The sequence below is a fragment of the Grampus griseus genome (assembly GCF_964374135.1).
Source record: "Grampus griseus genome assembly, chromosome: 15".
In the NCBI taxonomy this organism is placed as follows: domain Eukaryota; kingdom Metazoa; phylum Chordata; class Mammalia; order Artiodactyla; family Delphinidae; genus Grampus; species Grampus griseus.
In genome coordinates this window covers 62,972,377-62,986,208 of record NC_139009.1, presented here as the reverse complement: position 1 = coordinate 62,986,208, position 13,832 = coordinate 62,972,377, and the positions used below count along the sequence as shown (strand labels likewise).

At 46.4% G+C, this 13,832-nt stretch overlaps 1 protein-coding gene across 3 annotated transcripts in view; it reads left to right on the top strand.

Moving 5' to 3' along the window:
- SLC4A5 (solute carrier family 4 member 5) overlaps nucleotides 1–13,680 on the top strand; it is a gene marked incomplete at both ends in the record, with an annotated part of 103,882 nt that extends 90,202 nt beyond the window's left edge. For 2 of the 3 annotated variants that reach the window (XM_082672512.1, XM_082672511.1), the window contains 5 exons: nucleotides 5,502–5,570; nucleotides 6,050–6,223; nucleotides 8,503–8,652; nucleotides 10,353–10,437; nucleotides 11,504–11,538. In XM_082672512.1, coding sequence (XP_082528638.1) covers nucleotides 5,502–5,570; nucleotides 6,050–6,223; nucleotides 8,503–8,652; nucleotides 10,353–10,437; nucleotides 11,504–11,538 — 513 coding nt within the window. Of the gene's footprint in view, nucleotides 1–5,501; nucleotides 5,571–6,049; nucleotides 6,224–8,502; nucleotides 8,653–10,352; nucleotides 10,438–11,503; nucleotides 11,572–13,514 lie in introns of those variants that run through there. The other variant, XM_082672510.1, reaches the window with a different exon arrangement.
- Between the last annotated feature and the right edge of the window lie 152 nt (nucleotides 13,681–13,832).

Here is a 13,832-nt window from a genome sequence, read left to right as displayed (position 1 = left end):
TACAATGGAGAAAAGACAGCCTCTTCAATAAGTAGTGCTGGGAAAACTGGATAGCTACATGTAAAAGAATGAAATTAGAACACTCCCTAACACCATTCACAAAGATAAACTCAAAGTGGCTTAAAGACCTAAATGTAAGGCCAGACACTATAGAACTCTTAGAGGAAAACATAGGCAGAATACTCTATGACATAAATCACAGCAAGATCCTTTTTGACCCACCTCCTAAAGAAATGGAAATAAAAACAAAAATAAACAAATGGGACCTAATGAAACTTCAAAGCTTTTGCACAGCAAAGGAACAAGATAAAAGACATAAAGACAAAAAGACAACCCTCAGAAAGGGAGAAAATATTTGCAAATGAAGCAACTGACAAAGAATTAATCTCCAAAATTTACAAGCAGCTCATGCAGCTCAATATCAAAGAAACAAGCAACCCAATCCAAAAATGGGCAGAAGACCTAAATAGACATTTCTCCAAAGAAGATACACAGATTGCCAACAAACTCATGAAAGAATGCTCAACATCATTAATCATTAGAGAAATGCAAATCAAAACTACAATGAGGTATCGCCTCACACCAGTCAGAATGGCCATCATCAGAAAATCTACAAACAATAAATGCTGAAGAGGGTGTGGAGAAAAGGGAACCCTCTTGCACTGTTGGTGGGAATGTAAATTGATACAGCCACTATGGAGAACAGTATGGAGTTTCCTTAGAAACTACAAATAGCACTACCATATGACCCAGCAATCCCACTACTGGGCATATACCCTGAGAAAACCATAATTCAAAAAGAGTCATGTACCACAGTGTTCATTGCAGCTCTATTTACAATAGCCAGGACGTGGAAGCAACCTAAGTGTCCATCAACAGATGAATTGATAGAGAAGATGTGGCACATATATACAATGGAATATTACTCAGCCATAAAAAGAAACAAAATTGAATTATTTGTAGTGAGGTGGATGGACCTAGAGTCTGTCATACAAAGTGAAGTAAGTCAGAAAGAGAAAAACAAATACTGTATGCTAACACATATATATGGACTCTTAAAAAAAAAAATGGTCATGAAGAACCCAGAGGCAATACGGGAATAAGGACGCAGACCTACTAGAGAATGGACCTGAGGACACGGGGAGGGGGAAGGGTAAGCTGGGACACAGTGAGAGAGCGTAAAATAGATAGCTAGTGGGAAGCAGTCGCATAGCACTGGGAGATCAGCTAGGTGCTTTGTGACCAGCTAGAAGGGTGGGATAGGGAGGGTGGGAGGGAGACAAAAGAGGGAGGAGATATGGGGATATATGTATATGTATAACTGATTCAGTTTGTCATAAAGCAGAAACTAACACACCATTGTAAAGCAATTATACTCCAAAAGAAATGTTTAAAAAAATTTTAATGTGTATTAAAAATCACCTGGGAATCTTGTTAAATGAAGATACTGACTCAGTAGGTCTTTAGGGGTGTGCCAAATTCTGCATTTAAAAAAAAATTTATTTATTTATTTGGCTGTGCCAGGTCTTAGTTGCGGCACTCGGGATCTTTAGTTGAAGCACGCAGGATCTAGTTCCCTGACCAGGGATCAAACCTGGGCCCTCTGTATTGGGAGCATGGAGTCTTAACCATTGGACCACCAGGGAAGTCCCCCAAATTCTACATTTTTAACAAATTCTCCAATGGTACCAAATTATGCTGGTCCAAAGATCACACTTTGAGCAGCAAGGAACAAAATCACCCCCACCCCTCTCTCCGTATCAATGGATGGTTAGACTGATATTAGATACGGTGATGTTTATTAGAGGATCAGTGATAACGTTGCAGGAAGGGGGACCCCTTCCAGGGCCCAAGAGTGGGCTCTTGTCTAACACGCAGAAATGAATTGTCTGAGGAGATACACATGCTGACAAAACAAGAGACTTTATGGGGAAGGGGCGCCCGGGCAGAGAGCAGCAGGGTAAAGGTACCCAGGAGAACTGCTCTGCCACACAAAGTCTCAGGTTTTATGGTGATTGGGTTAGTTTCCGGGTTGTCTCTGGCCAATCATTCTGACTCAGGGAACTTCTTGGTGGCGTGCGCATCGCTCAGCCAAGATGATTCCAGCGAGGATTCTGGGAGGTTGGTAGGACATATGGATTGGTGTCTCCTCTCTTCTTTGAACTTTCCCGAATTCTTCCCGTTGGTGGTAGCTTATTAGTTCCTCGTTCCTTACCAGGACCTCCTGTTGTAAGATGACTCATGCGAGTGGCTACTATCTTGCCTGGCCAGGGCGGGCGGCTTGGGTCAGTGTTTCCCCTAACAATAATCTTCCGTCCTTCCAGCACCAATTTGCAAATATTTGGTTATCTTGTCAAACGAGGGCACTGAGGGATGAAGTGACCATGTATCTGATGGGCAGCATAAATGGCTTACACACTCAGTTCTGCAGATTCTCAGTTCATCCCAAGCCCCAAAGGTTTTTTGTTTGTTTTGTTTCCTTCTTTGCCTGCAACTCACCACAGCTCATTAAGACTGTGGATTACTGTATTCTGCCTCAGAGGAACTCCTGACCATGTGGAAGTGCCCCCTCTGGTCCCCATGTTGTTCTCATGATCTCAGCCTCAAATTATATGGGAAGGCTGTGATGTCCTTATGTTTGTAGGGCTGTGATCCTTGTTCATTCCTTTAGCAGGTGGTATAAAGCTGACACCAGAGGCATCTTTTTGCCACTTGACTGTGTCACTAATATTTGAAAAGGGCCTTTCCCTGGAGATCCAAGAAAGATTTGCACCGATTAATCTAGAATTCTAGATCACAGCACTATCACTTGTGATGTCATGGGCCATTGGGATTTTCTGAGAAAGCTGCTTCAGCCTGCAAATGACAAGACTGGAGACAATTTCCTAGTCTTGATAATGAGGTGACTTGATAATCAGTCACTGGTAACTATAAACTAAAACAACTCAGTTTGATGTGGTTTTCACACTCATTAGGGTGAAAGGGAAGTTTTAAGTCATCTTAAATTTGTGTTGTTACAGATTATAGCTTGGTCTTTTTTTAAAATTAATTAATTAATTAATTTATTTTTGGCTGCGTCAGGTCTTTGTTGCTGAGTGTGGGATTTCTCTAGTTGTGGCAAGCAGGGGCTACTCTGTTGCAGTGAGCAGGCTTCAGTAGTTGTGGCTCGTGGGCTCTAGAGCGCAGGCTCAGTAGTTGTGGTGCAGGGGCTCAGCTGCTCTGCAGCCTGTGGGATCTTCCCGGACCAGGGCTCAAACCCGTGTCCCTTGCATTGGCAGGCGGATTCTTAACCACTGCGCCACCAGGGAAGCCCCTATAGCTTAGTCTTTTAAGATTTTATTTCTCTGTTAATTGCTCCCACCCTTTGAGGCTGATTAGTACAGATATTTTTTTCAGATTATTTTCCCATTATAGGTTATTACAAGATATCGAATATTGTTCCTGTGTTATACTGTAAATCCTTGTTGTTTATTGTATATATAATAGTGTGTATCTGTTAATCCCATATTCCTAACTTATTCCTCCCCCTCCCTCTCCTTTGGTAACCATAAGTTTCTTTTCTTTGTGAGTCTGTTTCTGTTTTGTTTTGCTTTTTTAGAAGTAGATTTATTTATTTACTTATTTATTTGGTTGCACCTGGTCTTAGTCGCAGCAGGCATGCTCTTTATTTTTATAATATGAATTTTAAAAAATAAATTTATTTATTTATTTATGGTTGCGTTGGCTCTTCATTGCTGTGCGTGGGCTTTCTCTAGTTGTTGTGGCGAGCGAGGGCTACTCTTTGTTGCAGTGCATGGGCTTCTCATTGTGGTGGCTTCTCTTGTTGCGGAGCCTGGGCTCTAAGCTTGTGGGCTTCAGTAGTTGTGGCTAGCGAGCTCTAGAGCACAGGCTCAGTAGTTGTGGCATATGGGCTTAGTTGCTCCGTGGCATGTGGGATCTTCCAGGCCCAGGGCTCAAACATGTCTCCTGTATTGACAGGCGGATTCTTAACCACTACGCCACCAGGGAAGTCCCAGGTGTGCTCTTTAGTTGTGGCTCACAGGCTCCTTAGTTGCGGCTCGCCAGCTCCTTAGTTGTGGCTTGTGAACTCTTAGTTGCAGCATGCATGTGGGATCTAGTTCCCTGACCAGGGATCAAACCCGGGCCCCCTGCATTGGGAGCGTGGAGTCTTAACCACTGTACCACCAGGGAAGTCCCTGTTTCTATTTTGTATAAAGGTTCATTTGTATGATTTTTTAGATTCCACATATGTGATATCATAAAATATTTGTCTTTCTCTGTCTGACTTAGTATGATATTCTCTAGGTCCATCCATGTTGCTGCAAATGGCAATATTTCATTTTTTATGGCTGTGTAATAGAATAATATTCCATTTTGTATACACATATATATCTTATTAAAACAATAGTCTGTTGATGGGTTGAAATTTTTACCTTATTTCATAATTAGGCAAAAACTTCATAAGCCATGTACAAATGGAGTGATGCAATGGGCCCAGATTTCCTTTCTTTAAATTCAAGTGTTGTAGTTTAAGGTTTATAGCATATGGGTCCAAATCATGCTTTGTGTTTAAAAAATGAACACAGCCTAATTTTAAACGAGAGGTTATTGATTTGTTTGGATTTGCCAACATTCTTAAATGGCTTCTAAAAGTTGGACACAGTACTTTGTGTTCTCACAAGTGTTCAGCACAGCTGCCCTGGGAGCGAGCAGAGTAGCCTTGCTCGCAGCAGTGAGCCATGGGTGCAGGTAAAGGGAAGGATGAAAGAAGCAAAGACTCAGCTTGGAGAGACATCCCTCAGAAGTCTTCTAAAGAGTCCCAGTGATGATTGTAGAACAGTATGGGTGACATGATCCACTTGTGAAAAAGCCAGCAAACTACCTGTGAGCATGATGGGAAGGAGAGATACCCACCAACCCATCAGCAGTTGGTTGTCAGCCAGTAGGGGTTACTTCATACACTTCTGTTGATTCTTTTTTACCTGATCGTATATGATGCGCGAGCTTTGTTCATCAGCAGGTGCTCCCCACTCATTAGTAGGTCAGCTCATCAAAGGTCCCCAGGCCCCTGCAAGCTGAGCAATGCAGTTTGGCGGGGGGGCCCTTAGCTGGCACTGGAGGTGGGAAGGGGCTGGCAGGAATGAGCAGTCTGTGGAGAACTGCCATGTTCCAGAAGGTCTATCTTCAGCCAGACCACGTGGCTTCTGCAAGGCCTAAAGGGGGGCAGGGGGGACCAGGCTGGGAGAGCAACTGTCCACTGGGCTAGAGAAGAGGGCAGGAGTGCCTCGGAGACCATCTCCTTCCCCAGTGACACTCTGGCTCCAGATCTGCTAGCAGACACTTCATTCCTCCAAACATCCAAGCTCTTTCGCCCCTTGGAGAAAGCCGAGGCTGACCAGGCTGCTTCTGTGGCTCACAGACAGTCACCCTGAACAGGGTGGCCAATAGCCTGCCTTGGGCAGAGGCCCAGTCCAGAGCTCTGCTTCCCTCTCTCATTTCAGTACATCCCTTTGCCAGTGCTGTATGGAGTCTTCCTCTACATGGGTGTGGCCTCCCTGAATGGCATCCAGGTAAGGCTCTCCCCTTAGGTCCTCTAAGCCTCATTTTACAGATGAGGAAACTGAGGCTCAGAATTCAAAACCCAGATCGAGCTGACTCCTACGAGGATTTCACTACACCTCTCTCTTCTCTAAGGCAATTTGCACAGAAGAAAACATTTTGTTTTGTTTTGTTCTTTATTTACCACGATACACCAGATGTCTTGGATAGCTTGTGTTGCTGTTAAGTTGCATTTTCCTTGAATGTGGGCAATGTTTACTGGGGCCAGCGCCAGGGCTGTAGCCCTCACCAAGGGCTCAGCTCTCCCCCACCATAGATCTCATTATACATCCTCCGAGACCTCCAGGCCCCTTCTTTTGCATCCTTAAGGCCTGACCAGGGGCTCCCCTCTATGGGACCCCACTGCAGCACCCATTTCACCAGACCCAAGCCCCCAGAGGGGCCACCAGGGTCCCCACGGCCTGGCTGAGTCTTCCCCTGTCCTCACCAGTTCTGGGATCGCTGCAAACTCTTCCTGATGCCGGCCAAGCACCAGCCGGACCATGCCTTCCTGCGGCACGTGCCCCTGCGCCGGATCCACCTCTTCACCCTGGTGCAGATACTGTGCTTGGCTGTGCTCTGGATCCTCAAGTCTACGGTGGCCGCCATCATCTTCCCAGTCATGGTAAGATGAGCGCAGTCTTCCCCCTCGTGTTCAGCAGGTTCAGATGGGGAAGGTGTCCAGGGGGAGACCCACCCTAGCCTTCTCCTCCACAGTGGCCTGATTCTCTCAGGGTCACAAAGGCAGGCACAGATGGAGATTCGAGATTCGGGTTGCGACTCCAGGCCAAGTAGAGCTGGGGGGCGGGGGTGTGGTGGAATGCAGAGGAGAGACGGGGAGGGAAGTTGTATGTGGTAGGTGGATGCTGTAGTGACAGCCCACACGCCCGCCTCCACCCAGCTCAGGTCAGGGCGGCTCAGTGAGAATGCAAAAGCCAACCAACTTTCCCAACTCTGGAGTGCGATGGAGAAGCTGGGCAAATTCAACAAGGAGACTGAGTTCCCCACTGCCAAAATTCAAACCAAGTGCGGAAGTAGATCTACACTAAATATAATTCTTCACCCTTCAATATAACTGAATTTGAAAAGATAAATGGGGGGATGGGATGGGGAGAGCTAGAAATAGAGATTTAGAACTTCAGAGTCCAACGTCATTAACATGTCATTGTTTGGAGAAGCTGGGGCAAGTATGTGAGCATTCTTTGACTATTCTTGAAATTGTGTGTAAGTTTGAAATTATTCCAAAATTAAAAGTGAAAAGAAGAAAAGCCAACAACATGTTGCATCTGGCATCTAGATCGCCCATGGAGGGCAGTGGCCTCTGCCCCTGCTGGGGCATGGGGAATGGGAGGGGGGACTGTGGGCTAATGCTTGGGGGGAAGCCCTAGGTGGGCCCTAAAGCCTGCAGGGCTGGATTCGGGACCAAAGTGAGGACACAAAGTAGGATCTGAAATATCCTGGCAGGATTCTGAGTCAGTGATTCTTGACCCTGCGCTCATAAGAGTCACTTGGGAGCTTTTTAAAAGCACATGCACCCAGGCCTCAGCGCAAATCAATGAACTCAGAATCTCTTAGAGAAACCCAGGCATTGGTATTTATAGTAAGTCTACAGGTAAGCATAAATGTCCAGCCAAGGTTGAAAACCACCACTCCAGGGAAAGTGAAATGGATCCTCCCCAACAGGGCCCTCATGGGTTTCAGAGGTGAGGAGGGGAAAGGATCGTCACAATTGGCATGGACTGAGTGCTATTTCATTTAGTCCACACCTTCCCTAAAGAACTACCATTTTACAGACTGGAAAACTGAGGCTCAGAGAGCATGTGTGAGTGACTCAAGCCACACAACCAGGAAGGAGCAGAGCCAAGATTCACACCTTCCCCCATATTGATATTTTTTAATTTACATGCAGTAAAATGGACTCTGCTGTTCTATGAGTTCTGAAAAAACACAGAGTAGCGATTCCGCCACCACAGTCATGATACAGAACAGTTCCATCACCTCTAAAATTCTGTGTTGTCCCTATGTAGACAGCCCTTCTTCCTACCTCTGCCCCTAGCAACCATGCTCTGTTTTCAGAGCCAGGAATTTTAAAAACCAGGTCTGACCAACTCCCGAGCTCTGCTTGCTTCCAAGACACAGGGTCAGTGAGGACCCAGTGTTAAATCCCGCTGGATGTTTTTCTCCCTGACCTCATCTAATGGCTAGTTCTTGGTGGTGAAAGGACAATATTCATAACTAGCTACTTGGACCCATTGCATCTATTAAAAGTCAGTGTTTAATCTTCTCCAAAGAGCGCGTGTTTTGCCTTTGTTTATCCTGAACAGAACCAAACTTTCTAGACTTTCCTTTAAAAATTCTAGATATGCCAGTATACTTTATTCAGTTTGTTAGCAGAGAGATTGGCAGCTCTCAGAAATGGGGGCACGGGGACAGTTGGTCTCAAAGTGTAATCCCTGAATCAGCAGCATCAACATCTCCGGGCAATCTTGTTAGAGATGCAAATCTCAGGCCCCACCCCAGACTTTCTGAGTCAGAAACTCACCCAGCACCTAGCAGTGTGGGTATTAACAGCCTGCCAGGTGATTTGATCTAAGCTCAAGTCTGAGAACCACTAATTTAAAGAATAACTGTAGTTCTCCACCCACGGGCCCCATCTGGCTCCCCCCCCACAGCTGTCACAGGCTCTGTGCATCTGGGTCACTGGTAGGCATCGCCACTCAACTGAGGAGAGGCTGGATGAGAGGAACCAAGATGGGTGGGAGGTGAACAATGGTTTGGGGGAGCTTTGAGAATGTTCCAAAGATACCAGAAAAAGTCCCTGAACATAGCTGACTGAGGGAGAAAATGAATTGTGCCCAAGTTCGGGGTCTTGAGCCCATGGTTTTCTCTGAACTCTCACCACAGATCCTGGGCCTCATCATCGTTCGAAGGCTTCTGGACCTCATCTTCTCCCAGCATGATCTGGCCTGGATTGACAACATCCTTCCAGAGAAGGAGAAAAAGGAGGCAGATAAGAAGAAAAGGAAAGGGGCCCATGAGCACAGTGAAGAGGAGGTGGGGAGGATGTGAGGCCTGGGCTGATGGGAGGGATCAAGAGACCCTCCCTCCACCTCTGCCATGGCCAGGGTGGGGAGGCTTCTCAGGTAGCCGGGAGCGACTGCCTGGGCCCCGCGTCAGTCTGGTGTGCTGAGATCGCGTCTATTCATGTGAATACCCTGAGCGTGGGCCAGAGTGAAGAGCCCTCTCATCCAGGAAAAAGTCAGTTGGCCATGCCTATTTTCCCCCATTCCTGTGGGCTCTTGGGGCCATTACAACAGCACTGTAGGTCCCTGAGGGGACAGGGCAGAAGACTTGGCTCCATCATGGAGGAGGTTATGAGGACTGACCTCCAAAGAACAGAGCAGGCCCAGGGGGAGGGGTCTGATAGGGACTCATTAGTAGACTGGACTCCTGGGCAAGTGGGAGGACGGGGGACAAGCCTTGCTTGGGCCTGTCCATAGGGTCCTGGGCAGAGAGGTGGGGGAAGACGCACGTGGCCTCCTGAAAGGAGGGTGACTACATTCCCCAGATGCCTGGGACCACTCAGTCTCAGTTGTCCCATCTGCCCCTCTCTTCTCCCATGCTTCCTCCCCATCTCACCCCAAAACACTCAGGGAGTCAACAGACAAGAAGCCAGTCCAGAACTTATAGTAAATCACAAAATGTTAGTGAAGAAGACTGTCTAGTTCAAGTGTTCATTACAGATGATGAAACTGTCCCCCAGAAGGGAAGTGACTTACCCAAGATGGACGTATAGGCTAAATGTCTAGGAGGGAACTAAGAAAACCATTCCGACTTTGAATCTGATCATTTCCAACATACTAAGCTGCCCATGTCCTTCCTAACACCATGCCTGGCTCCCATTCTCCCAATTTGACCCAAACCCACATCCCTGCCTCCACCGTGAACTGTTCGCCTAGCAATCTTGCCTTGTGCAGATCAAAGCTGCTCAGAGGCAAGCCCTTGCTGACTGATTGGTGACGATTAAACCATCTTCTGATGGTAGTGATAGGCCAAAATTCCCCTGGCCCTCAATTACTGTCCTCTTCCCAGAACATAAGAGGCCCATAATCCCCATTCACATGTTTTTCATTGATGATTTTTTTTGGCCGTGCCGCACAGCTTGCAGGATCTCAGTTCCCTGACCAGGGAATTGAACCCGGGCCACAGCAGTGAAAGCCCAGAATCCTAACCGCAAGGCCACCAGGGAACTCCCCCTTGTTGATGACTTAGATGATTTGCAAAGTTAGGTTCTGAGAACAAAGAAACTGAGAGTCTAAGTGCCTTTGAAAGACAAGTATTATTCTTTCACTGATTCATTCAATAAATATTTCAGCGGCTACCACAGGCCAGGAACTATTTCAGGGGTGGGAAAAAGCATCTCTGGTTTATATGATATATTCGATGGAAAAACGGGATTCAATTTACATAAATTCATTTTATACACGTCTTCAGCTACTGTGTGAGGTTCACTCCCAAGTGACTGGTTACCACGACAGTTGAAACTGTTCTGAAGAGTAACATTCCTGCAAGAGTTCTGTCCTTTCTAGTGTCCTCAGTGGGCCCCAGGGTCATTGCAGCACCCACTGTCTAGTCTGGATATGAAGAGGATGGTGGTTTGCACACTGTGGACGCGTGTATTTTCCATCTTGGCAAGAAAGCCAACACTGTCGTATTGGTGGTATTTATCAGCTTTTCCCACTGTTTCTCTCCAGCCCCAGTTCCCTCCTCCCTCAGTTATAAAGATTCCCATGGAAAGTGTCCAATCAGATCCCAAAAACGGTATCCACTGCGTTGCCAGTAAGTAAAGCACACGGTGTCTCTCCCTTCCTACTTACTACTAATCCTCCACCTCTTCCTCAAGGAACTTTTGTCTCTAACTCAGGTCTATTGGTCTTAGATACTAAAGGACTCCTGTGCTAGGCAGAGTTCAAAAAGAACTGGGCTACAGGAACTGGAACTCCAACCATATGGAAGCCCCAAATCAAACCATGTAGACTTCGGTGATCAATCTTCATTAGTTTAGGCAAACCCCCTCTTTCCCTCCTTACCCCTAGTGCCCTCAGGTGCCTGTGGTACCACCTCGCCCCCTCTTGCATGACCTGCTGAGCCTCTCATGTGTGCCAGTGGTTACTGAAATGATTGAGAGCTCAAAGCCAAGCTGAGTTGTCCCCTTTAGGAAAACAAGTAGCATCACACTGGGATTATAAATTAGTCAAGGTCCTAGTGGTTGGGCTGTGATTCTGTATGTGCCTGATTCACAAGCACCTTCCACATGTTGAAAAGGGAACCTGCCTGGGAAGGATCAGATGTGGCTTATGAAGATCTCGGGGGATTTTATTGCTGCCTTTACCCGCTTCCAGCCTCAGCTTCCTATTGGTGGATAGTCCTGTCATCAAGACAACACAGTCTATCCTGGGAGTAGTCTGAAAGATGCCAACATGGGTCCTGACCCTGGCGCTCCTAAGGGCTTGCCGCTTTCCCCAAAGGCCCATACTGGGGATCCGGCCAGCCCCCACAAGGGCCCTTCAAGGAAGGGCTTCCCATTACATTCTCCTCCAGAAGTACCTCCTCCTTTTGAATTTCTCATGCCCTTCCCCCTTCTCATTTGTATACCTCCATCACCTTTCTTCATTCTTCCCTGGCCCTCACCGTGCCTCTCACCCACCTCTGGGTGAAGGAATAATTGAACCAGAAGCCACCCATCTCTGTGAGGCCCCTGTATTCCTGTCGTGTGGTACTGGCCACGGGGTTAGAGATTAGAAAGGAGAAGAAATGGGTGAGGGGAGCACTGTAGAAAGAGGGTATATTCTCCAGAATAGTTCACAAAGCTGTTCCACGTCTGACGCTTTGATTTTCCTGCCAGGACAAAGATCTTCCAGTTGGAGTTACTCACTCTGATTCCTCCTTCAGTGACTCAGAACTCGACCGAAGGTAACAGCCATGAGATAAGACTCTCTGAGTGTTAGATAAGAGCCTAAGCAATGGCTTTGAAAGCGGAGGGACTAGGATTTCCCGGGCTAACCAGTGTCTCAGTAAAAGGCCTTTGCTGGTCCACCACAGGACACAAAGGTACAGAGCTGATTATTGGGTGTCAAGTAACAAATCTGTCCTCTTATTGACATAATATGATTACACCACACAAAGGTACTGAACTTTAGAAAAGGAAATTATTACAAAATATTAAGCAGAATGTAAACTGAAAGTAAATATTGAAAAAGGAAAACAGAAACTAGACGTGATTTAAGTATTTATTATTAAAAGCCAGGATGAATGAACTCTAAAGATCAAAACACCAAGCACTCTAATACTCTGTGGAGTAAAACAGCAGCATGGTTACTATGCAAAGGTCAGAAAGGGTATCAAGGAAAGCTAACTAGATATCAATGATCAAGTGGAGATAAAAAACAGTCAAGAAAGGATTCAAGGCCCAGGTTCCAGGAACTCCGATGCCAGCCATGTGATTCCTTGCTGTCCTTAATGAGAGCCACCCTCAAAAAAGGTGGGGCTACTTGATGACTGAAAACAAGGGGGGATCAAAAATAGAAAAGAGGAATTCAGAGGCAAGAAAGTCTGCCTCAGTCATTACTAGGGAAGATGGTGGGGGCAGTCCCACTCCTACAGTGTGCCCTAAGCTGGACAAGAATCACTGTGCTACATCTGACAGTGAAAGCACGGGCCATCCCAGGACTAGAGGTAGCTGGCTGCAGACGGAGATGGGACTCACCTGAGAGATTTTAGGAAACATGTACAGGATCTTCTGAGCTATATGTCAAAGCTGTTATCACATTGCCAGGATGAGAAGAGATTTATCACCAGGGTAATAAGCCTCCCTAAGCAGCACTACTGTGTCGCATGTCCAAATGACATCTCTGCCTGCCTTCTCATCCCCCCTCCCCAGTCAGGGCTCCTATGCCCTTAATGCCACAGATCTTTACAAATACATGTGTTAAGAGAAAAGCACTGTCTATCTTACTTTCATTTTAAGGTAGCCTACACAAAATGAAACCTCTTAATGCTCTAATTTCAGTTAATGGAGAGAGAATTTGGTCCAGGATAGGACACTTCCAAAAACCTGTTAAAGTACACAAAGCAGGGGACAAGGCCAGAAATGCAGACAATTTCGTGACTAGTGACGGCACCTCCCGACTATGCTGGTGTTTTACTGAATCTGTGAGAGTACCTAGAAGTAAAGACAACTAAATAGCAGGATTCCATTTCAGTGAGGAAAAAACTCAGCAACATGAGCTGGTTTAACAAAGATTAAGCATCCATGGTCTACCAGGCACGATGCTTAACCTCTGGGAATATAGAAAGACAGGCATGTGTACCACATGCCAAGAACGGAGCACACATAAGGGAAAGGACAGGCATCTACAGGAGGAATCTGCCTTACCCAGAGAATCTGGGAACAATAAATAGGAGTCTTCCAGATGTGCAGAGTCAAAGAAAAAAGAGAGAAAAGAAGGCGCTGCAGGTATGGAGAAAAGGCCTGAAATATCACACAGACACAGGGCAAAGAACCCAGGATGGATGGGGCAAACAGCAAGCAGGCAGAAGTTTGAGCAAAGAAGGCTCTTGTCTCACCAGGCTAAGGAGCTTGAATTCTGTCCTTTGAACAGTGGGGAACCACAGTCAGGTTCATGATCCAAAAAGTTCACTTTGGCAGCAATGTGATAAATAGGTCGAAAAAGAGTGAGACCAGTCATTGAGACAGCTGAAGGCCAAGCAGATAGGATACTGCTAGTTCCTATGATGTGTTAAGAGTTCAAAAGCAAAGACAGAACTATTTGCACTAGAACCCTGTTCTGGGGGATAGCATTAAAAAATACCAAATCCTAGGTAAATCATTCTTCCCTCTTCTTTTTCTCATTCAGCATCACCCTGCACTTCAAAATCTCCTGTCCAGCTTCACCTGCCTTCAGCTACTCACAGCGCCCAGTCTTCATGGTGCCACAGGTGAAGATAGAGATGGAGCCAGACTGTGACTTCACAGACATGGAAAGATGTGGAAGAGAAGCTGACAGCGAGACCACCCTCTAGGAGGACGGACGGGGCACAGAGTGAGGGCCTTGTTTAGTCTTCACTGTGAGGGTCTGGGCCAAAACCCTTCACTTTTCCAAAACTGTTTCCTTATTTACCAAACAGAGGGAGTCATTCTGCTTGATAGAAAACTGGAGAGCTGCTGATGAAAA